The 23,300-nt window shown below is 52.0% G+C and overlaps 1 protein-coding gene across 3 annotated transcripts in view; it reads left to right on the top strand.

The window, feature by feature from the left end:
- The window catches only part of TENM2 (teneurin transmembrane protein 2), a 1,124,432-nt gene that overhangs the window by 1,008,530 nt on the left and 92,602 nt on the right, over nt 1-23,300 (top strand). For all 3 annotated transcript variants that reach the window (XM_066344467.1, XM_066344468.1, XM_066344469.1), the window contains one exon: nt 14,682-14,828. In XM_066344467.1, coding sequence (XP_066200564.1) covers nt 14,682-14,828 — 147 coding nt within the window. The remainder of the gene's footprint in view (nt 1-14,681; nt 14,829-23,300) is intronic.

Consider the following 23,300-nt stretch of genomic DNA (forward strand, 5'->3'; position numbering starts at 1 on the left):
AGAGTGGGATTAAGTTCATGATGGCTCAGGTTACCTGGGTCACAAGGATGGGAAAGGGAGAATGCTAGAAGGTGCTGGATTAACGTGTGAGGGCGGGGCTGGGAGGCGCCAGGCGAGCCCGAGGAAAGAAAAGAGGGTGAAGAAGCAGAGGACGGGTTGCAATGTTTTTCATTGTTTCTGTACCAGGCAAAGGAACGTAAAACAAGATAAAATATGGTTACTGTATGAGGTCATCGGGCATGTAGTGTTTTGAGAATAAATCTTCAGAGAGTTTGTAGAGATTGGTTGGTAAAGGAAGCCTTGATAGATTAATAAATAAATATAAATAGATGGATAGATGGATGATAGATAGAGGAAGGAAGGGAGGGGAGGGGAGGGGAGGGGAGGGGAGGAGAGGAGAGGAGAGGAGAGGAGAGGAGAGGAGAGGAGAGGAGAGGAGAGGAGAGGAGAGGAGAGGAGAGGAGAGGAGAGGAGAGGAGAGGAGAGGAGAGGAGAGGAGAAGAAGAAAGGGTAGGTGGATAAAGATTGTTTTTCAAAGGCCCTGGCCAGTTGGCTCACCGGTAGAGCGTCGGCCTGGCGTGCGGGGGACCCAGGTTCGATTCCCGGCCAGGGCACACAGGAGAAGCGCCCATTTGCTTCTCCACCTCCCCCCCTCCTTCCTCTCTGTCTCTCTCTTCCCCTCCCGCAGCCAAGGCTCCATTGGAGCAAAGATGGCCCGGGCGCTGGGGATGGCTCCTTAGCCTCTGCCCCAGGCGCTAGAGTGGCTCTGGTCGTGGCAGAGCGACGCCCTGGAGGGGCGGAGCATCGCCCCCTGGTGGGCAGAGCGTGGCCCCTGGTGGGCGTGCCGGGTGGATCCCGGTCGGGCGCATGCGGGAGTCTGTCTGACTGTCTCTCCCCGTTTCCAGCTAAAAAAAAAAAAAGATTGTTTTTCAAGTGTGGTTGAGTGCCACAATTCACATGGGTCCAGCTGACCAATAGGAATAAATAGAGTGCAAAGGAATTAAAAGCCCAGGTATTGTAACCTGGGAGGGTGTTGGTTTGAGGTGGTCCAAGGAGGCCCTATTGCCAAGAACTAGATGAAACTGGTGGAGTAAATGCAGCTGCGTGATCTGAAGTCATTACATTAAGAAAGTTATGAAGTTGGCTTGCTAGAGATGTTCCGTGTGAGATGGTCAACCCTGACCCTAGGGACAGAGCCTGGGTGACTCCGGAGTTCTCTGCTGTCCTCCACCCATGCCACCATTTCCCTTCGCCTCCAAATGTTGTGTTCAAGAGTAGAGCACTTTGGAGAGGAGGGCACAGCCACCGCACAGCCCAACCTCCTCAGCCTCATTTGTTTGCTGACTCCTGGCTGGGTGTTTAATTTGTGTGTAGCTACCAGAGTGCTATTTCATGGACAGTGTATTGTATCCTCTGCTTCTGTCTCCCAAAATCTTCCCTTTTGGATGGACATGCAGGGAACCCTAGACACACATAGCGGTGCCACATAGAGCCGTGGTAGCAGGGCATGGTACGATGCCCGAACCACCACCCTGGCTCACCAAGATTACCCCTCGGGCCCGCCTCCTGGCCAGCCTCCCCGTCTGTCCTCCCAGCACAAAGGGATCCTTACAAACTCGAGTCAGATCAGGGCATCCTCTGCTCAGAACCCCACAGCGCTCAGTGTCATTCAGAGTAAAGCCTGTGTCTTTCCCGTGGACCCCGAGGCCCTGCGTGATCTCGCTGCACGCAGGCTGCTCCACCACACCGGTCACCGTGCGGTCCCTCCAGCACCCCCAGGGCTCTTTGCCTCGGGGCCTTGGTAGCTACAGTGCCCTCCGCATGTCCCCCCTGGGGGGACATGGGCTCCTGTCCCCCAGACAGCCACATGACTCACTTCCTCCCCCCCCCCCGAGGTTGTTCAAAGGTCACCTTATCAGCGTGACCTTCCCTCAGCACCCCACTCACCAGAGCAGGCCCCGTCTCACCCCGACCGCGCCATCGCAACCCTCCTCTGTTGTCTCCACTGTGGCAGTTTTCACCAACTGACATACTATCATAATTTCTTTTCTTTTCTTTTCTTTTTTATTGTGGCTCTGCCCCAATTAGAACATAAGATCTTTGAGAGCAAGACGTGGTCTCTACTGCCTGTCACGGCATATCATGTGTCTAGAAAGCAGCTAGCACTCGGTAGACACTCAGCACATCTTTACCGAATGAATGAAAGAATAAACTCACGGTCCCACCCCAGAAGTTGGCATATAACAATAGATAGCAGTGTAACTCAGTAAGTGTTTGCTGTGGGGGGGGGGGGGTAGGTTCCTAACCGGAAAGGTCCTTTTTACCCTTGACTCCCAGACACTAGGCTCATCAAGGACAAGGGGACCAAGAGCACCACCCTTGACTGGGGGCCGCCAAACCACTCAGGCAGGTGCCCCCCCCCCCGGCAGGATCAACACGGGGCACTCACTGTCTCGGTCCTCGGCTTCCCAGACTCCATCTTGGTTGTAGGAACAGAAGCCGTCAAGCTGTAGACCGACCCCCTCGCGTGAACCCAAGCTCACCGGTTCATTACACCCCCCGGGAAGGAAACCCACATCTCCTCAGGGGAGTCGCCCCCTGAAAGGACCTTTCCGTAGGAAATGAGGTTCATGTGAGAAGAATGCTTGGGGAGCAAGGAACCGAAGCAAGGAGACATCCTGAGGCCACTGCCTCCCAGTGGAATCCCACCTGGCTGGACTCAGAGTTGGACGGGCCTGGGTTCAAATCCTCCGGCTACCGCTTTCAGTGATTACGACCCCGGGCATGTTCATTCACCTCTGTGAGCTTCAGCTTTTTCAACCACAGGTGAAGATAGAAACGCGTGCCTCGTGTGGTCCTTGTCCGGACCCAGTGAAATAAGACAGAAGAGAAGAGTTGAGCCCGGTACCCACTCATCGACAGCAGGTGGTGGTGCTCTCTTTCCCCTCGGTCGAGCAGAACACACTGACCTGTGAAGCTCCACACTCCAGGCAGACGGCCGCTCTCCGTGGACATCCCTCCCTGAGCCCGGTGGGGGTTCCTGAAGCCTGGGACCCTTCGCAGGGCAGGCTCGCCCCGCAGGCCTCTTGTTTTCTGTAGATAACTTGTCACGTCTATTATGTGCTGAATCTCACTCATGTAACTCTCAGAAATGACCTCGTCGATCTCGTTTCCATTTCAGTCCTTGGAGGGCTCCTTCGTGGGGTCTTTACGGGCCCGGTTATGCTGATCTTAGTTTAAATAATAGCGTGCAGTCGCTCCTTGTGGCCAATGCCAGTGCAAAACAGAGGCTTCTCTAAGCCGCACAGACCCTTCTGCGACCTTTCTAGGTGATTTTTAATGACAGCAACAATAACAGTAGCTGTCAATGGAACATTGACTCTGTGCACTTACACATAGCCTACACGCCACGTGTAATACCTGCACTTATACGCATTTACATTCATGCTTAGTTAACTTGTGATATGGAGTCTCTCTTTGAAGCCCCAATACCCGGGTATTTTTATTGCCCTGGTTTTACAGATGAAGATACTAAGGAATAAATAAGATACTAAGGAATAAACAATAATGGACAGAATAATAATTTTTGCCCAAGATCACGCAGCCAAGGTGTGGAGCTGAGATTTGAACCCAGGCAGCCTTCTACTCACTGCCGTGCGGTCACTGGGCTGACCGGGAGCTGGGGCCTGAGAAGGCAGCAGAATCTGCTGGAGGACCCAACATCCTCGAACCAGCCAGCCAGGACAAAGCGCTGCACCCTCTCCCTTGCCTTTGGGTGCATTTGCCGTGATCCCCACCCTGACCCTGATGGCCACCAATGAGAAAAGCCCATCCTCGCTCCGTGTCCTCAGTAATGACCTCTTATCCCAGGTTGCCTGGGACTGAGGCATTTCCTGGTATTTGGGACCTTCATCGCCTAAACTTAGTCCCAGGCACAAGGGGACAACTGGTCACTTTAGTTGAGAGCCCATCCATCTGGTGTCAAATCCTGGCTCCCCCACTAACCGCCTCCGCAACTTTAGCCAAGTTACTTAACTTCTCTGTGCCTCTATGGTAATAGTAGCTACAGTAGAGAGGTGTGACGATTAAATGAGCTAATGCAAGACAAGGCCCAGCGAAGAGAGCCAGGCACAGGCACACCAAAATGTCCCTGTGAGGGCTTGCTATTATTATTGTCATCCTATTAAAAGCTCCTTAGCATCCATAATTACAGTCCTGGGGCAGATTCTTTGCCCTTTCTTTCACATCTCTAAGAAACAAACATGGTCGTGCTTTCCTTACATTTCCTGAAGTTGCGCTGCAAACAGCAACAGCAGAAAAAATATATGGCAATTTATCGCTGGCCTGCTTTTACGCAAAAGGTACAAAGAGAGCCGTCAGCCCTGCAGTAAGTAACAAGTCCGTGCCCACGGGCCTCCTAGGTGTTATTTGTATTTTTATGACCCTCCTGTGGCTATAAGGATGCTCAGTGGGTGTAGAAATTGGATGGTTAAAAATAACAAATAAGAAATCAAAGTCGTGCCTCTGTCCCCATCTCCCTACGCAGTAGGTGCCACATTCATTATTGGCCGGACAGCTATGGGAATAGCAGCACCAGGTACAACAACTTGATTATCCTCCAAAAACCAAATTAAACCACTGGGCTTTCCCCTTACACTCATCCCTGCCTTTGTGTAACACGTGTCCCCCTCCGTCTCCCAGCGCCCTCCCTCCCATCCTGCTGGGCCCCTCCATTCTCTCAGAAGATGTCAGCTTCTTACAAGTTCAACGGCACAGACCTTCTCCAGCTCCCATCCGCAGCGCTGTCATCAGCTTGGTTTTGGACCCTGTGCCACAACCAGCTTGTTCCTTAGCTTGGGGACATGTCATCCATCCAGGGACTTGGGGCGTGGCAGCAGGGAAACTTCTCGTTTCACAGGACCGCTGCGCCCAGGGCACAGTGAAGCAGCAGAAACACCACGCGGTTTGTTTATACGTTTATTCAACAGATGTCACTACCTGCCAGACCCCGGGGTGGGCACTGGGCACGCAGCCACATCCCATCCGGCAGAGGCGGAGTTCCCGCACGCAGGGAGGCTTAGCGGTCCCCGGGAAGGGGTGAGGGGGCATGAAACCGCTGGCTCTCGACCTCAGCTTCACGTGGGAGTCACCTGGGTCGGGCTCAGAAGGTAAAAACAAATACCGGTGGTCTTGTCCTCAGAGATGCCGACTAGACTGGGGTGCCGCCTAGCAGCGAAAGGGCTCACGGGCCCCGGGTGATTGTACAGGTGCGGCCGAGTGGACGCTCGTGGCTTTGAACAAAGGATTAGTCAGAATTACAGCAACAACGCTGTAGCAGGGGTCGCATGCGGTGCGGTCCCCTTGTGGCGGAGGAAGCCTGCGCAGGCTCGGGGGAGCCTTCCCTGAGCAAATGCCGGCTGAGCCAGGGGTGCGTGGCAGACAGCAAAGTTTAGGAAGAGGATCTGCAGAGGCCAAGAAACCAGATTCCAGGGGACCCAGCAGGGCAGGAGGCTGCCGGCCAGGGGGCGGAGCCTGAAAGGCCAGAGGGCGGAGCCTGAAAGGCCAGAGGGCGGAGCCTGAAAGTGAGGTGAGGTGAGAAGGGAAGAGCTGGGGGAGGCGGGGCAGGTAATGCAGGGACTCTGCGGCCCTTTTAAAGATGGAGGACTTCATCCTGAGGCCATGGGTCCTCAGAGGGAGCAGGCATCCTCATTCGCACCCCCCCCCCATGGCTTGTTAACGTGCGGATCGCCGGCCCCGCCTCCAGAGGCTCTGATTCAGCGGGTCTGGGATGGAGCCCAAGAAGATGCATTTGTGACAAGGTCCTGGGTCCCATTGCTGCGGCTGGTCCCCAGCCCACACTTTGAGAAGCTCTGCTGTGATCTAAAGAGGTGGGAGGAACCTCTGGTGGTTCTCAGCAGCTGTCCGAGTAGACACCCTGGTGTGTGTGTGTGTGTGTGTGTGTGTGTGTGTGTGTGTGCGCGCGCGCGCGCGCGCTCACACACTGGACACAAGGTGATATTCTCCCATCACTAGCTCACTGTGTGGAAGGCAGAAAAGGGGTGTTCCAGGGGAGAGACGCAGGCTCCCTCCACGTCCTACGGGGGGATCATGATTCAGTCTGAGTTCACGCAGGAATTGACATGGCCTTTCCTTCCCAGAAGAGTTTGTTATTCCTGGTGATTGTTGCCTAAACTCTCAGTTTCCTCCCTCATAATCTTCTACTTTAAAAAAAAAATGCATTAATAAGAGCTTGAAGCATCAAAACAGTAAAAAAAATGTGAAAGGATCTTTTTTTTTTTCTTTAGTACATTTTTTTCTGAGGCCAAGGCTAAACCAGCTGCCTCCCTTCTCCCAGGCAGACAGAAATGATGCTGATCAGTGAGAATCCAGGTGCATGCAGGAAACGGGCAGAGTAGACAGCTGGACTCAAATCTGTATCCCCTGCGGAGGCTCTGCAGCCCCTGGGGCTGCTGGGGGCGGGGCGGGGGGCAGCCGGCCACGGGAAGGGTCGCAGACCTCCCCAGCCCCTCCGGCCCCAGCGTCCCCCACCCCCGCCTCTCTGCAAACCCTTCAAGACATCAGATGCTGTTGAAACCAACAGAAACATCTGCCTCTGGATGTCCGCGTCTTTTCTGCCAAAGCAGGGGCAGCTGTTGCCAGCTCAGGTCCACTGCAGACTGTCCGTGCCACTTTGTGCCTGGGAACCGCGGCCCCACGCGGGGGAGCGTGAGGGACAGCCCCGCCGTTTCCCTGAGACCAGAACGCCGCTTTGGCAGCCAGCCTTCTCAAATCAGTTGGCGTTTTTAATTTCCCGAGCATTTACTGCCGCTGCTTAGTATAAACGGCCCTGGCACCCCTGGTGGTCCCTGGTCCCCAGCATCTCAGCTGTGTGCGACGCTAAGAGCTCCAGAAAGCAGTGGCAGACTCTGTTACACATTTCCAGCCTGTGGCCACTCCTTAGTCCCAAGAATGCACAGCTCTCAGCAAAGTGATGTTTGTAACTGTTGAGGGAGAGAGAGTCCCCTAATTAAGTTAACAGGCAAAAGCGCAGTTCTGCCCAAGAGAAAAGGCCACCGTTCCTTCTACCTTCCACTCTCCTGCCCCTCGGAATTGCCCATAGCTACCTTTTTAAGATTTTATTTATTTTATTTTACTTATTTATTTTGTGACAGATACAGAGAGAGAGGGGGACAGACAGACTTGGCAGAGGGATGAGAAGCATCAATTCTTCATTGCAGCTCCTTAGTTAGCTGTTCATTGATTGCTTTCTCATATGTGCCTTGACGGCACGGGGGTGGCAACAGCAGACCGAGTGACCCCTTGCTCAAGCCAGCAACCTTTGGGCTCAAGCCGGCAACCATGGGGTCGTGTCTATGATCCCGCACTCAAGCCTGCAACCCCACGCTCAAGCTGGTGAGTCCACGCTTGCCTGTAGCTTCTTCAACAGGGTTTCTCCTCACTCAGCTGGATCTCCGCGGTGGTCTTCGGGGGTGGGAGGGAGTGAGGATTGCCCAGGATGTGACGCAATCACACAGTGACCACACCCAAGAAACCTGCATTTTTAATATTTTATTTTATTTTATTCATTTTTAGAGAGGAGAGAGAGAGGGAGAGAGAGAGACAGAGAGAGAGAGGAGAGAGAGACAGAAAGACAGAGAGAGAGAAGGAGGGAGGAGCTGGAAGCATCAACTCCCATATATGCCTTGACCAGGCAAGCCCAGGGTTTCAAACCAGCGACCTCAGCATTTCCAGGTCAATGCTTTATCCACTGCGCCACCACAGGTCAGGCGAAACCTGCATTTTTAAACTTGAAGTAGGGTATAGGCTCTTGTTCTTTCCCTGACCTGGAGGTGAGGCAATGAGAAATGGCCTGCCTTTCTAAGGATGCATGCAAGAAAAAGCCTACCACTAATTATAATATTTGTAATAGCCACCATCGCGTCAAGGCAAACAAGGGTTCCGAGCTCTGTGCTAAAATCATTGCCTTTGTCATTTCACTCAACCCTTCTGGCATCTGATGAAGTATTATCAATCATCCCTGTTCAGTTATTCATTCAACAAACATTTATTGTCTGCTGTCTGTCGACTATTTTTCTAGACCCCGAGGCTGTCTCAATAAACAAAAGAAAGAAAAACCCAGCCTCAGGGTACGTTTTATTCTGTCAGGAGGGACAATAAATAAGATTAAACTAGCAAGATGTTAATTTTACACACAGGGGTGAGAGGTGAGCTGACTAGCTCAGGGTCACACAGACCAGCAAGAAACAGATCTAGGTTTTAATCCCAGAACTCTCTGACTCTACACAAGGTCCAAGTTTTCCCTTGACCTAGAAAAGACTTTCCACGGGGGTTGAATCCAGGACGCGGCCGCTCGCCTCCTGGTCTGTGGAACCGGGCAGGGACGGCTCGCTGCTGTAGATTTCCTTGTCATCTGTCTTCATTCTCATGCAGCCTGTTGGTGTGTTCACTTGCTTTTCCATCTGGGTAGCTAGCGTGTTAGCCTCTCTGCTTTTCTGATGTATGCTCGATGTTGGATACTAAAATGCTACTTCTCTCTCCATACCCCTTATATGACATTAGCCGCTTATTTCTACCTCTAAATTGCTGCACACGGTGGACCATTTCTTGATGCTCTTTTAGGAAAGCCTTTTATGGTAATTATAGCTTTCTTCAAGTGCATTTACGCTCCCCTCTTTACTGTGCTGTAGACATTATTTTGCTCATGCCTAATTTTCATTAGGGCAAAAAGCCTGCCTTCCTGGTATCTATGTTGATGGATTTTGGAGGGAAGGGAAGTTGAGTTGTTTGGGTTTTTCAGGTGTTTTTGTTTGGTTTTTTCTTTTTTTTTTTTTTTTTTTTTTTTTTTTTTAGTGTTTGAAATTTTATGCGTAAAACATTCTTGAAAACTATTCCGTTTCCACTCTGCCGGAGGTATTGGCGATGCCGATTTCAGTTAGAAGTCATCCATCCGTTCATCCATTCCCCAACTATTGATTGGGTACTGGCAATCCAACAGTGAACGAGACAGACACGGTCCTTGTCCTGACAGGGTGACGTCATAACAGGCGTGCCCAAGAAAGACTGTTCGGCTGTACACTACTGCCCCGTTCGAGGGGCAGCGTGCAAACTGAAGTTAACAATGATGTGAACATTTGTCACTGCGGTTTTCTTACGGAGGGACAGCTGCATAGGCGAACGAGTATCAAGGAGGCGCCAGACCTTTGTGATCTACGCTGTGGCAGGTAGGATAACACAGGGTCAGATAAAGGTGCCGTGACAGGCATAGCTAGCCCAGATTCTGGAGCCCTGGAAAGACTTCCTGGAGATGAATTCTGCCCGGGAATCTGAAAGATGGTTTCAAGTTAGGCAGATGAGGAAAGAAACAAAGGAAAGGCCCGATGACATCCATCTGAGCAAAGCCTGACGAGATCCTGAGGTAGGCCGAGGCGGTGAGAACCGGGTTGTTGTATAAGATCTGTAGGGTGGATTAAGGACCACAGACTTCACCCTGGGGGGTCAGTGGAAAGCAGTAGCATGTTCTCAGCAGCGGCAGGAATAGAGAGAAATGGGCCGCGGTGCAAGGCTGGAAGCCGGGAGACCAGGTAGGAAGGTGGACGAGAGGCCAGTCCAGAGCAGGGATGAGAAGGTCTTGCGTTAATGCAGCAGCAGTAGGAGCTGGGAGTGGACGGCAGGTTCCAGAGACATTGGAGACGAAGGACAGGGAGGACTTCTGACAGCTAAGAGGACGGTGGCGGAGGACTTGGTTTGTTCGCTACTGACAGGAGATGAGGAAGCTGACTGGAGGGTGGAGGGCAATGGAGGATGACTCCAAGTGTTTAGTCTTGGGTGGCGGCGTACATGGAGGTGCCATTCGTTGATCAACGGGAGTTTGGGGGGGAAGGAAGACAAAGAGGCTGGATTCTGTTGCATTTGAGATGCTTGTGAGTGAACAGTGGAGATGCTGAGATGCAAGTGGAGTCCAGGGCTGCAGTTGAAAATATAGGAGTCGGCCCTGGCCTGTTGGCTCAGTGGTAGAGCGTCAGCCTGGTGTGTGGAAGTCCCAGGTTCAATTCCCGGCCAGGGCACACAGGAGAGACACCCATCTGCTTCTCCACCCCTCCCCCTCTCCTTCCTCTCTGTCTCTCTCTTCCCCTCCTGCAGCCGAGGCTCCATTGGAGCAAAAGATGGCCTGGGCGCTGGGGATGGCTCCTTGGCCTCTGCCTCAGGCGCTAGAGTGGCTCTGGTCGCGACAGAGCGACGCCCCGGATGGGCAGAGCATCGCTCCCTGGTGGGCGTGCCAGGTGGATCCCGGCCGGGCGCATGCGGGAGTCTGTCTGACTGCCTCCCCATTTCCAGCTTCAGAAAAATACACACACAAAAAAAAGAAGATACAGGAGTCATCTGAATAGGCGGGGGGGGGGGTTGTTTGTGTTTTTTTAATGTTTATTGATTTTAGGGAGGGGAAAGGAAAGAGCCAGAGAGAGACAGGAACATCTGTCCCTGTACTGTAGGTGCCCTGACCAGGGATCAAACCGCAACCTCTGCGCTCCAGAACGATGCTCCAACCAGCCGAACTATCCAGCCAGGGCTGTTAGTTTGTTCAATCCCAAATTTCTGCAGCAACTCTAATTTTTGTTAAGGCAAAAGGCCTGTCTACCTGGTAATGGTGCCAGTAGAGTTTCTCTCCTAGTGGTTGGAATTTTGTGTGTAGAAAGTCTTGGAAACTGTGCCAAAGGCGTTGGAAGTGTGCCCAAACCCGCCCGAGATATCACTGATGCCCTTGGGTGTTCTCCCTGGGAAGTGGACTTGGACTTTGAGAAGGAGGCCACCCTGTCTTCTCAGGACTCTCGGGAGAGTCTCTAGATAAAAGCCAGGCTGAACTAACCCAGCACGACTGACCGCTTTCCGTTTATTCAAGCACCCACTCTGTGCTTGACAGGAGGCCAGACCCCGGGATCTAACAGCAAACAAGGAAGTCTCAGGCCTCGGGGAGCTTTGGTCTAGGGCAGGGTTTCTTGACCTCAGCACTATTGACATTTGGGGCTGGGATCATTCTTTGTTATGGAAACTCTCCTGTGCTTTGTAGGATGTTAAGACAGTAGCATCTCCCCCAAATTGTGATAATCAAAAATGTCTCTAAACGTTGCCAAATGCCCCCTGGAGGGAATGACGGAAGACAAAGTTGCCTCAGTGGAGAGTTACTGGCCGAGGGTCATGATAGCACGTGAAGTTCCCGGACAGCAAGCGCTCTGGCTGCGTAAGGAACCAAATACCCGCAGGCGTTCTGTGTCCTGGTCTTGGAGATAGGCATCCCCCCCCCCCCAGGAGGTCAGTGTGCTAACCTCAAATCCAGAAATCTCCACGCCGGAGCCCTCTTACATCCCCAGCTATGAGCCCCTAAACCCCATCCAACTCCAGTTATAGGATCCTCTCCAGAGAAAAGCCGCACTGGACACCCATTTGCCCTCCAGACTAATTACTTCCTATGTTTTGTTTTTCCTTAAGCCGAAGCTGGCTTTGCACTTTAGAAACACAACCCATCGCCTCCTCAGAAGGCTACCAGCAGAATGAACTTGTGCTGGGGGTAGCTTGGGGTTGCCTAGCAACGCCACGTGCCTACCAAGGCTGTTTTCTTCCTCTTCAAGCTAAAAGCAAAGTCCTGTCCATTAATTCCCAGCTGCCCTGAAACTTCTCAGAGATTTGCCAGCTTCCTACTGTTCGTGTTTTCATCTTCCTCATGTGAGGTGGAGAAAACCAGCGACTGTGGTCTGTTTATCTCACTTCAGCTTGTTGGGAAGGGGGAAAAAAAAAAGAGAGAAAACGAAGAAGGGAGGGCCTCATTCAGTCTAGGAGATATATATATATATATATATATATTGAGTGCATATCTCTGACTGGCATGCTAGTGTTCTTTGCAAATTTAAATTTTCTGTAGTGGACGTGGGTTTCCTACGCAATAAGGCTTCGTTGGCGACTCTGGGTGTGGTTGTAGTCAAACATGAGACCTCAAAGTAGCTAAATAACAAAGCCCATATACTAGACGGCACACTGAGCAAATGCCGGTGGGTCTGTCATTGAGCGTGTTCTCTCTGATCCGGTCCCCAAAACTCACTTGGTAGAAATTGTAAAGCTGGAGACAGCTGGAGGTTGGAAATAGTCTTTTTTCCTTGAGAACCTGTGAAATGTCCCTTGGGCTTTTTTTTGGGGGGGGGCGTGCAGAGGGGGGGCAGTGGCTTCCCTTCCCAGCACAGACGCAGTATGAGCAGGGAGTGTGTCACTGGTCTTCCAGGCAGGACCACAGTCACCCCTTGGTGAGGAAAGATACGGGAACGGGAGTGTGGGCTCTGTGAGGGCCGTGCACACACAGGCGCGTGGCGTGCATCCTGGATGGCGTGCAGGATTGTGCGGCAAAGAGAAGACAGATGCCCTGGCGCCCTGTCTCTCTTCTAAAGACAGCTCAGCCTCCTTGCAGAGACGTCCCCAAAGGGAGCTTCTCCTCCGTCACTCATCCCGGCTCAGTCCGGTCCTAACCAGGAGACACGGGGAGAGGGTGGGGGAGGAGAAGCCCTGAGGAGTGAAACGTCTTAAAGAAGAACGTTTCAAACGCAGTTTCAGAGCCTTCGGATCCTTCTTCTTAGAAGGCGTCCTTTTAAATTTCCGCCGCCGCCGCCACGCGTACCCCGTCGGTCGGCGTATCGGCATTCTCCGACAGGGTCCTGGAGAGGAGAGAGAAAACAGGCCTGGTGAGGGCCTTGGAAAGGCTTCCGACTCCCAAGACTTGGGCCACCAAGGCTTCGAATCAGCTAGCGCCTTCGTGACAAAGCTTATCACCCCTCCACCACGACCCCATCCACCCTACACTCCGTGTGAGTTAAAAAGAGACTTAAAAAAGAAGAGAGCGGGCCCTGGCCGGTTGGCTCAGCGGTAGAGCGTCGGCCTGGCGTGCGGGGCACCCGGGTTCGATTCCCGGCCAGGGCACATAGGAGAAGCGCCCATTTGCTTCTCCACCCCCACCCCCTCCTTCCTCTCTGTCTCTCTCTTCCCCTCCTGCAGCCAAGGCTCCATTGGAGCAAGGATGGCCCAGGCGCTGGGGATGGCTCCTTGGCCTCTGCCCCAGGCGCTAGAGTGGCTCTGGTCGCGGCAGAGCGACGCCCCGGAGGGGCAGAGCATCGCCCCCTGGTGGGCAGAGCGTCGCCCCTGGTGGGCGTGCCGGGTGGATCCCGGTCGGGCGCATGCGGGAGTCTGTCTGACTGTCTCTCCCTGTTTCCAGCTTCAGAAAAATACAAAAAAAAAAAAAAAAAAAAAAGAGAGAGCAAGAGCTGGAGATAGAGATGGCGACAGGCGTAGAGTCAGAACGAGAGAGACAGAGGTGGACGTTCGGGAGAGTTACTCTGTGGCGACAGTGAAATGGATGGGCACTCGGGGGTGTATAAATGAAAAAAGAGAATGTACCCTAGATTTCACGACTCTGTCAGGTGGCTAGAAGTCATGGATGGCACTGTGCACTTAAAACAGGTAAATGGTGTGGCTTGTAAATTATGCCTCCCAGACAGCTGCTAAAAGAAAGAAAAGTGTTGTTTTTTTTTTAAGCATTGCTAAGAAGGACCGCTTGCCAGCCAGCAGGTCCTGTGAGTGTGGCCACACCCAGCCGATTCTGTGTGTCTCTCTACGTCTTGCGAAGGGCAGCAGAGGCTGTGCTGGGGGGGGGCTCCCCTTCTCTCCGTGGAGCCCCCCGCCTTGGTCTCCTGTTCTCATTCAGGCTGTATTTGAGGAGGCTCAGGTCAGGGCAGTGGACGCTGCGCTTGTGTTGGGTGCGGGAGAAAGTAGGGAACTAGGCAGGCGGCGGACTTCACACATAACCCCTCCCTCCCCAACAGAAAAGAAAACCCCCGAAGAAGTCCCTGAGCCCACTCCCTCCCCCGAGTCACGCGTCACGCGTCACGCAGGCATTCCTCTGTCTCTTCCCTCTTCATGTCCCTCAGCGCCTCTTCCTCCACAGCCCTCAGATCCGGCAGTATTTTTCAAGCACGCCATAAAGGAGCTTGTGATATGCTGCCAACATCTGAAAGTGCCCCTTAAAACGAAATATTACAGAAATATGAAAATAGCCGCCCAGCAGAACTATCCAGAGTTCTTGGCCATAAGAAGCCCGTGATGATCACATATAAATTTATCTTTAAAATTCTGTAAGTTGGAGGGCTCTTTGGCTCCATCCTGGGTTGATAGGGAATTTTCTCTCTTCTGCAGAAGAAGCTTCTTTAAAAAAGCAAGAAAGAAAAATACATATATACATTTTTATTTTTTTTTGAGGAAGCATCAGTCCTGAGCCAGTGGCTAGACACGACAGCCTAGTTAGTCCCATTGCAAGCTCAGAGCTAGTTTAGTTTTCCGGAATGCCTCCCCTCCCCCCCCCCCCCCCACTCTGGGAAGGCTGCCTCAGACCCCTCCACACACACAGGTCAGTGTCATGGGGGATCCCCTGCATCTGGGACCCCGCTTTGTCTTGCAGCTGCATGCGTTGCCTGCGTCCCCGACTCTCCAGGGCAGGTACAGGCCCCTCCCTGAGGCCGGCCCAGCGGCTGCCTGTGACCTTGCCCCCCCCCCGCCCTGTGCATGGCTCCCCTGCTGCCCCAGCGCGGCCTCGAGGCCCCCTTTCTCATCCTCTCCGTTTCTCCAAGCAGATGGCTGCCCTGATCTGTGCAACGGCAACGGGAGATGCACGCTGGGTCAGAACAGCTGGCAGTGTGTCTGCCAGACCGGCTGGAGAGGGCCCGGATGCAACGTTGCCATGGAAACCTCCTGCGCTGATAACAAGGATAATGAGGGAGGTGAGCAAGCAAGCGTCTTCTAATCCCCAGCCCCTCAAGAACAGATCACTGCCGATACGCGGACGCCATGAGTCACTTTCCCCGAGATTTCTCCTCGATGCTATTGTCGCACGTTGTCGTAACACTTCCCGTGAAGCAAGCGCGGTGTCCTTGGGCCAGCAGGGGCTCCTGGAGACACGGGCTGGAGGCACTGGGGTTTGGTGTGTCTTTGGATTCTCAAGTAGGCGTCGCACAGGAAGGTGGCTGGGGCCCTGGCTCTACCCTTCGGGGCTGGGGGTTACAAACACACCTCTGTCTACGCTGACAATGTGTGCCTCGTGCCTCACGCGGTGCTGAGATGTCCTGCCTCGTGCCTCACGCGGTGCTGAGATGCCATAAGCAAGGCATCCCTTCATACAGCCCTTGGGGGTGTTCCTCTCCAGGGGAGGAAACCGAGGTCCCGAGAGCAGTTAAGTATCACTTTGAAGAGCGCTCAGTCCCCAAGGGTTAAGACTGGGACCAAGCCCAGCTCTGACTCCAAAGCCCCCGTGAGAACGGGAGGTTGGCGAACGCCGACCTGCGGGCCACATCCAGCCCACGGCCTGCTTTTCTCCGGGCCCGGGAGCTAGAAACGGTTTTTACGTTTTTAACGGTTGGGGAAAGGGGAGTCTAAAGAAGTATAAATTTCCATGACTCATGAAGACTGTGTGGAAATTAAATTTCAGTGTTCACACTTAAAGCTTTATTGGGACATGGCCACGCCTATTCCCTTACGTGTTGTCCACGGCCACTCTCACCCCGGAAGGCAGCGTTGAGCAGTTGGACAAGAGACCATGCGGCCGGCCGAGCCTGAGAAAGCTTCCCGGCCTCTGTTTTCACGGCTGAGCTGGACTTCCCTGTTCTTCCCTGGAGCAGTGCTAAGGTTCTGGGAGAAAGAGGGATTGGGGTAGCAGACGGGCTGCCCCGTTTCCTAAGGAGGGCGTACCGTGTTCTCCAGCATTAGTCCAGGTGGGGGACCCACCCCACCAAAATTGTTTCGGGGTGTAAGAGGACCCACGCATCTGATTATTTGATTTAACCAACATGTGTGTAATCCTGCTCTGTGTTGACGACTGCTCTCGGACTGTCATCTGAGACCTCACGGCCCTAAGGTGTCAGCTTCCAAGGTGTCCACAGTGAGGCACAGTCCAATCGGGTGATGGCTGAAGGTGTATGACATTCTATTTGTATAGTTCCTTTTTTTTTTTTTTTTTTTTTTTTTTTTTTTTTAGTGAGAGAGAGAGAGGGACCGACAGGCAGAAAGGGAGAAAGGTGAGAAGCATCATCTCATAGTTGCGGCACCTTAGTTCACTGATTGCTTTCTCATATGTGCCTTAGCTGGGGGGCTCCAGCAGAGCCAGCGACCCTTTGCTCAAGCCAGTGACCTTGGGCTCCCAGCCAGCGCCTTTCTTCTTCTTCTTGACAGACACTGTGCAGTTTCCGTAATCTGTTATCACATCTGTACATGCCTATAATTTGTAAATAAACCCATGTACAGTCACAGATAGGAGTGCCCCAATCAGAAAAGGTTTATAGATCCAATGTAGCTCACAGAGGCCCCATTCATTCATTTACCTTCCAGAAACAGAGCTGAAATAGAAGGCATTGAAATTCTTTTTTTTTTTTAATGAGGCGAGACAAAACTCCATCATGCATTTTTTTTTTCCCCCCAGAGGGTGAGAGTCAAAAATCGCACTACTTTCCCTGGTAAGGTTCCCGGTTTTTGCTCCTGGCCCCTGGTGACTTCGCTGAGCACAGCAGTTGCTAACAGATCAGCTCCCTCCTGGTCCGCACAAAGCCGCACAAAGGGCCTCCATCCCTCTCCTGGGAGTCAGTGGGCGTCAGCAGCTGAGCCAAGGGCCGGAATGCTGCGCAGCGGGGAGGGGGACTCGGTGTCCCCCGAAGAAGCCTTGCACAGCCCACGTCCCTCTCTGCCCACCCTACCCCTGGCCCAGGCTCCCACCAGGAGAGAACCAAACTCGAAGCAGTAGAGCGGCAGGAGGCGCAGCAGGACTTCCGGGCCACCCAGCCAGCCCAGGTTAGGGTCCCTCCTGGCCGGCAGAGCCCCAGCCTCAGAAAAGCAGGGCACAAAAGCACATGAGGCAGTGATTATGCTAAAGACAATAATGGCCTTGTTACGGGGGAACTATTAAAGTGAAACTCCCAAGGAAGTAATTAACGGCCCAGGAAAAAAAAAAAAAAAAGGCTCCATGCTGTGTTTATAAAAAGAAACTCCCAGTGAATTCAGAGTTGCTTATGTCAGGTGAGATGTAGAGGCAGGATTCTCTTTCACCTGGCATAAGCAATTCACAGTTAACGGAGTTCTTTTTTTGGAGGAGATTCCTCTGTGCAGAGTATCTTTATTTTTATGGCTAATTACTTCCCTAGGAGGCGTGCTAAGCGCTTTGCTGGTTAGTGATAAATATTAAAGCTACTCCTATCTACTCCAGATCGGAACCTGCAGCACACAGAACTCAATCGCTTTTTGTTTGTTTGTTTGGTTGGTTGGTTGGTTGGTTGGCCATTTTGGGTCGTCAGGGGGTGGGAGTCCTGCCCCGGGCTCTGTCCTGCTTTGGGAGTTCTCAGCGTTTCTAACCCAGGCCATGGTTTCTAACCCAGGCCCGAACAGGCACGCAGCATGCAGGACCCTGGGGCAGCTGCAGTGGACCCATCTCTTATAAACCTCATGAGTGGGAAACACCAGAGAGCTCTCTTCCAAAGTGAGCCGAAGGAGTCAGATCATCTGTCAATCTGGGAACACTCTACCTTTAAAAAAAAAAAAAAACACAACGATTTCAGTTTAAAGCACTAGATAGAGATACAAACACAAAGGTAGATACAGAAGCCGGGAGCAGCCTTTCAACCTGGGCTCCTCGGTGAGAGAGCGAAGCCCTGGTGTTTTTTACCTGCTAGTAGTTCTGAAACGTTAGCCTGCAGCAAAACCACCTAGAGGGTTTGATGAAACACGGATTGCTAAGCCCCTACCCCCCAGAATTTCTTATTCCGGGCCTCTAGGGTGGGATGCCGGAATTTGAATTTCAAGTAAATTTCCAGGTGACGCCCCATGCAGGAGGTTCATTCTGAGAACCACTCTCCTCAGACATCCATTATACGGACTGAATTAACTGCTCTCCTATGCATCTAAGTGATACGAAGCTAAGTGCCTTCCGTGGGCGACTTGAGAAAATTTTCACTTAAATATTTTCTGCTGGCGGTGGTGCTTAGATGAGAAAACCCCGTTGGAAAGAGCTGCATTGCAAGTATCCCACAAAAACAACGTATGCAGCTTTTCTACCTTCTTACCCCCGTCACTTTCAAAGCCTCCCAACACCCCCAGCCGAGGGACCACTAGCTTCACCTGCCACAGCCCCTGCAGAAGAAGCAGAAATGGTTCAGACAGACGTGCCGGCAGGCAGGGTGGCTGCCTTTTTAATCGTGAGAGAGCCACAGGTGAACTGCTCACCCCAATTTGAAAAAGCAGCGGCTCAAAGAAATATTTTTGCTTACAGAAGACAAATACCAGCTCATTAAAGTCTGGGAATACACACAACATGTGCATCGAGTGACAGGCAAATAATATTTAATTATCACCACCAAGACAGAGGTGTGAGATTTAGCTCGTCACAGCCAGGGGGAGGAGAAAGGGTGCAGATTCCCGCTAAAAGTGGGAGCCGCGAGGTGGGGAGGTGTTGTTAGACCGTCTGCCCTGGAAAGACAGTCCTACTCCTTCCCCACACCCCTTTACCATCCTGAACTGAAGCGCCCCAGCGCTCTGTCTATACAAAGCCCAGTTCCTATCATTTCAAGCCCGCCTGGCAGTCTGTCTGCCGTTCCCACAGACTCCTGGCAGACGCCTTTTCTTTGGTCTGTGGGCGGAGCCCAGAGGTAGAGGGCGGGTAGGAGAAAGCCCTTCCTGAGCCGAGCTTGTCACCAGTCACCACTGCGTTATGTCCCTTCTTAGGGTGCTAGGAGCTTCGTTCCACTCTGTTCTGCTTCGACACAGAAATGAGACTCCTCCTGCCACTTCCTTGGTTTCCGAATCAGCGACACTAATAACATGGTGAAGAGCCCAGAATCAGGAGTCAGTCTTCATGTCCCACTCCTGCACGTCACTGTAACGTCACTGTACTCCTCAAAGTCTCAGTTTTCTTGTCTGTACATAGGCTTGAGGATGCCGCCTCCTGAAGCAGGCAGGTGTGACATCACAGCGAGAAGATGCATGCCATACGTTTCTCAAGGCGCCTGGCTCACTCAGTGCCCTCAAGTGTCGGCCTCTGCTAGCTGGAACGTTATTAAGCTATGATGTTATATTCTAGAACAAATGCTGAACCCACCACATAGGTGGAGCCCAACCAATAATTTTCCCACAGTGCTTAACCACTTGGCTTCTAACTAGTGCCCATCAACCTTCGGGATTGTACAACCACACTGGAGAGCTGGCTTAAAAGTTCAATTTATTAGCATGCGGAGGACCCGGGTTCCATTCCCGGCCAGGGCACACAGGAGAAGCGCCCATTTGCTTCTCCACCCCTCTGCTGTGCTTTCCTCTCTGTCTCTCTCCTCCCCTCCCGCAGCCAAGGCTCCATTGGAGCAAAGATGGCCCGGGCGCTGGGGATGGCTCTGTGGCCTCTGCCTCAGGCGCTAGAGTGGCTCTGGTCACAACATGGCGACATCCAGGATGGGCAGAGCATCGCCCCCTGGTGGGCAGAGCATCGCCCCCTGGTGGGCAGAGCATCGCCCCCTGGTGGGCGTGCCGGGTGGATCCCGGTCGGGCGCATGCGGGAGTCTGTCTGACTGTCTCTCCCTGTTTCCAGCTTCAGAAAAATGAAAAAAGAAAAGAAAAAAAAAAAAAAGTTCAATTTATTATCAGATATGGGATCCAGGAATCTGCATTTTGACTAACCACCTCGGAGAATTCTGACGTAGGTGGTCTGCAGACCATGTTTTGAGGAAAATGTGTTTAAATAATGGTTCCCCTGAGTGGGCTGACCCAGCTCGATATCATAGTGCCTATGCCCGAAACGCCTACCCCTAGAATTCCCAGGATGCAGAGGAGTGAAGTGAGAAGAGGGGAATTTTATTTCAAGGAGAAATGGGTTATTGAGAACACTGTGAACATATTTTCATGTTTACTTCCTGAGTGAGCGACTTTAGTGTATTTTAGAAGTGATCTGCATTCCTAATTGGAGAGGTGAATGATGTTTTCAAATTTAAAAAGCATTTAACTCTGTGTCCTTAGGTGTGAATCCACCCATCCTCCATTCCTGATCCATCCATCCTTTATCCATCATCCTTCCTTCATCCATCCTTCATCCATCCTTCCTTCACCCATCCATCCATCCATCCATCCTTCACCTATCCATCCATCCTTCATCTTCCCATCCTTCCTTCACCTATTCATCATCCTTCCTTCATCCATCCATCCTTCCTTCATCTAGCCTTCATCATCCATCCATCTTCATCTGCCCATCCTTCCTTTACCTATCCATCCTTCCTCCATCCATCCTTCATCCATCCATCCATCCATCCATCCATCCATCCTTCACTTATGCATCCATCCTTCACCCATCCATCACATGTTCTTCACCCATCCTTCACCCATTCCTCACCCATCCATCCTTCCTTCACCCATTCATTCTTCCATCATTCATCCATCCATCCATCCATCCATCCGTCCATCCATTAGCTATTTATTCATAGTTTAGCAAACATTTGTTGAGTTTACTGTTAGACATTGGAAATAGGCCTTTGGTAATACTAAGACAAATATGACACACATCTGCAAAAAGCTCACAGCCATCCAAAAAGAGAGGATGTATAAACGTGCTGTTATTATTCTTGTTGAAATCCTATGTGTGAGGCACGATGGGAGTGAAATACAGTGGTGCCTTGAGATACGAACAGACCAACATACGAATATTTTAAGATACGAGATGCAACTTGGTCCCTATTTTTGTTCGAGATCCGAACGAAAAATTCTGAGATACGTGCTGTGATTCGGGAAGCTGCCGCTAGTTGGCACGTTGGCACACGGGTCCAGTATCGGCAGTTTGATATACGAGTTGACTGACTTACAAGCTCGGTTACAGAATGAATTAAATTCGTATCTCAAGGTACCACTGTACCTTAATTTCAGTAGGACTGTAAGGAAGCAAGTATCATGGGGGGGGGGGGAGTGTTGGCCTCAGGGCATGAGAGAGAGCCCATCACAGTGTTGAGCCCAGGGTCTTCAGCCTGTCTCTCTGGAAGGCCCTCAGAATCACAGACCTGTATAATCAGTGATCCCTGGTGAGGACCCTTCTGTCCACCAGCAGGTTCCACTTTTCTCTCCCTAAACTAAGGACTCCACTCAGGTTGCTCTTCAGAACTGCATTGCCCAGCCCACCTCCACCTGGGAGGCGTGGTTCCTTGTTTTGCTCCAAAGGAAGCCGCCTTGGATTGAGATGCAGATGCTGGCCTGAGCTCCAGGCGCTCTGGCCAGGTCTACGTGAGCAGGAATACCACTGGAGTCTGTCCAGAGCACTTGGAACAGATGACTCCCTCCCCTCGCCCACTGCCTCCTCCCTGCCCTCCCCACCCCATAACCATCCAGATTGGTTTGACATGACTCAGGGATGCTATTCCGGCATTTATCTCAGTTGTTAATTAATAACTCACCTTGTCTGTGCCTCGAGCAGAGCCAAGCTCAGGACTTCAGGGACTGTGGAAGAGTTATGGCTCTCAAGTCCAGACGTCTCATTCCCTCGTCCAATGAGAGATAAAGCTTGGTGGGCCCATTGTAAATGCCTTGATTAATGTGTGCAAATCATGTTGATGGATTGGTTGGGTGGGGGAACAGCTTAAAAGCACAACATTGCTCTATTAATTGGGTTGGATTGAGGATTCCCTCTGCAGTCCAAAGACCTTGTGGCAAATGTAGCTGGAGCTATAAACAGAGTCCCCAATTAGCAACCAGAGAGGAAAGCAATGTATCTAATGCTTCGGAAGAGAACTTGGCCTTGGGGCCTCTGCCGGCTGGCCAGGCACTGGTCTCCGTTCTTTGAGAGAGAGGCAGAATGAGCTCCGCCTGAAATCTTAGTGGCCCACGTGGCAACAAGCTGCTGAAAGCTTTCTGGATCTTTCCATTGAAAAAAGATCTTTGACTTTCTGGGCATATCTGAATAGAAAACCTTCTGTTTAAGAAACTAAGGGCTGCCTGACCAGGCGGTGGCGCAGTGGATAGAGCGTCGGACTGGGATGCGGAGGACCCAGGTTTGAGACCCCGAGGTCACCAGCTTGAGCGCGGGCTCATCTGGTTTGAGCAAAGATCACCAGCTTGGACCCAAGGTCACTGGCTTGAGCAAGGGGTCACTCACTCTGCTGTAGGCCCCTGGTCAAGGCACATATGAGAAAGCAATCAATGAACAACTAAGGTGTCACAACGAAAAACTGATGATTGATGCTTCTCATCTCTCTCTGTTCCTGTCTGTCTGTCCCTATCTATCCCTCTCTCTGACCTCTAACTCTCTCTCTCTGTCTCTGTAAAAGAGAAAGAAAAGAAAAGAAAAGAAAAAAGAAAAGAAAAGAAACTAAGGGCTGGAGTTCAGTTTTCCTTTATTCTTTTTTTTCTCCTTCATCATTTAGCATCACTATACCCTCCTCGACACCTCCCCCCCCCCCAGTTTTCTTTCATTCTCTTGAGGTTTAAAAATATGTAAAATCCATTTTCTTTGCATATGAAGACTATAACCAGTAGGTTTTTGAGGGCTTACCTGCACCGAACACAGTGCCGAGCTTAATACGCAGGGGGGTGATGGGAACGGGCAGTCGGTGGGTCTCTGTGCAGCTGCTCTGCCTATGCCCTCTCTTCCTCTCACGGCAGCTAGGGGGGGACGTTCACACTGTAAATCGGATCATGCCGCGCCCTCCAAGGGTTTCTCATGGAGTTAGAGCCAAAATCAAACGTTTCCCCTCGGCCTAGAGGGCCTTCTGCGAGGCATCCTCTGCCCTCTCCCTCACCTGTCCCCACTGCTCTCTGCAGCAGCTCTGAGCATCCTCCCTGGCCAGCCTCCTGCTGCTCTCAGTGCCAAGGAGGAGCGGGGGTATGACCGGCTCCTTCTGGTCATTCTCAGTTCTCAGCTCCAGCACCCGCTCCCCAAAGAGGCCTGTCTTGGCCTATAAAGTCCTTCTGTGTCTCTCTCCCATCACAGCAATGACACACTCCTAACTTAGTCCCTCTGTCTCTCTCGTGTGCTGTCTGTTCCTTCGCGCCAGACGTCAGTTCCGGGAGTCTAGCTCGTAGGTTTTCCGGCTCACAGGAAGGGATGCAGAGGCTCAGGAGGGTAACGCGCAGACTAGGTTTTCAGTTCACCACGGTGGTATACACACTGTGTGTCTCCCTGAGAGCAGCTTCCTGTTTCTCTAAGCCATTCATGAAATTTGGGAGCTGTTTCCGAAGAAGGTTCCAACAAGTTT

The sequence above is a fragment of the Saccopteryx leptura genome, chromosome 6, assembly GCF_036850995.1.
Source record: "Saccopteryx leptura isolate mSacLep1 chromosome 6, mSacLep1_pri_phased_curated, whole genome shotgun sequence".
NCBI classification, from domain to species: domain Eukaryota; kingdom Metazoa; phylum Chordata; class Mammalia; order Chiroptera; family Emballonuridae; genus Saccopteryx; species Saccopteryx leptura.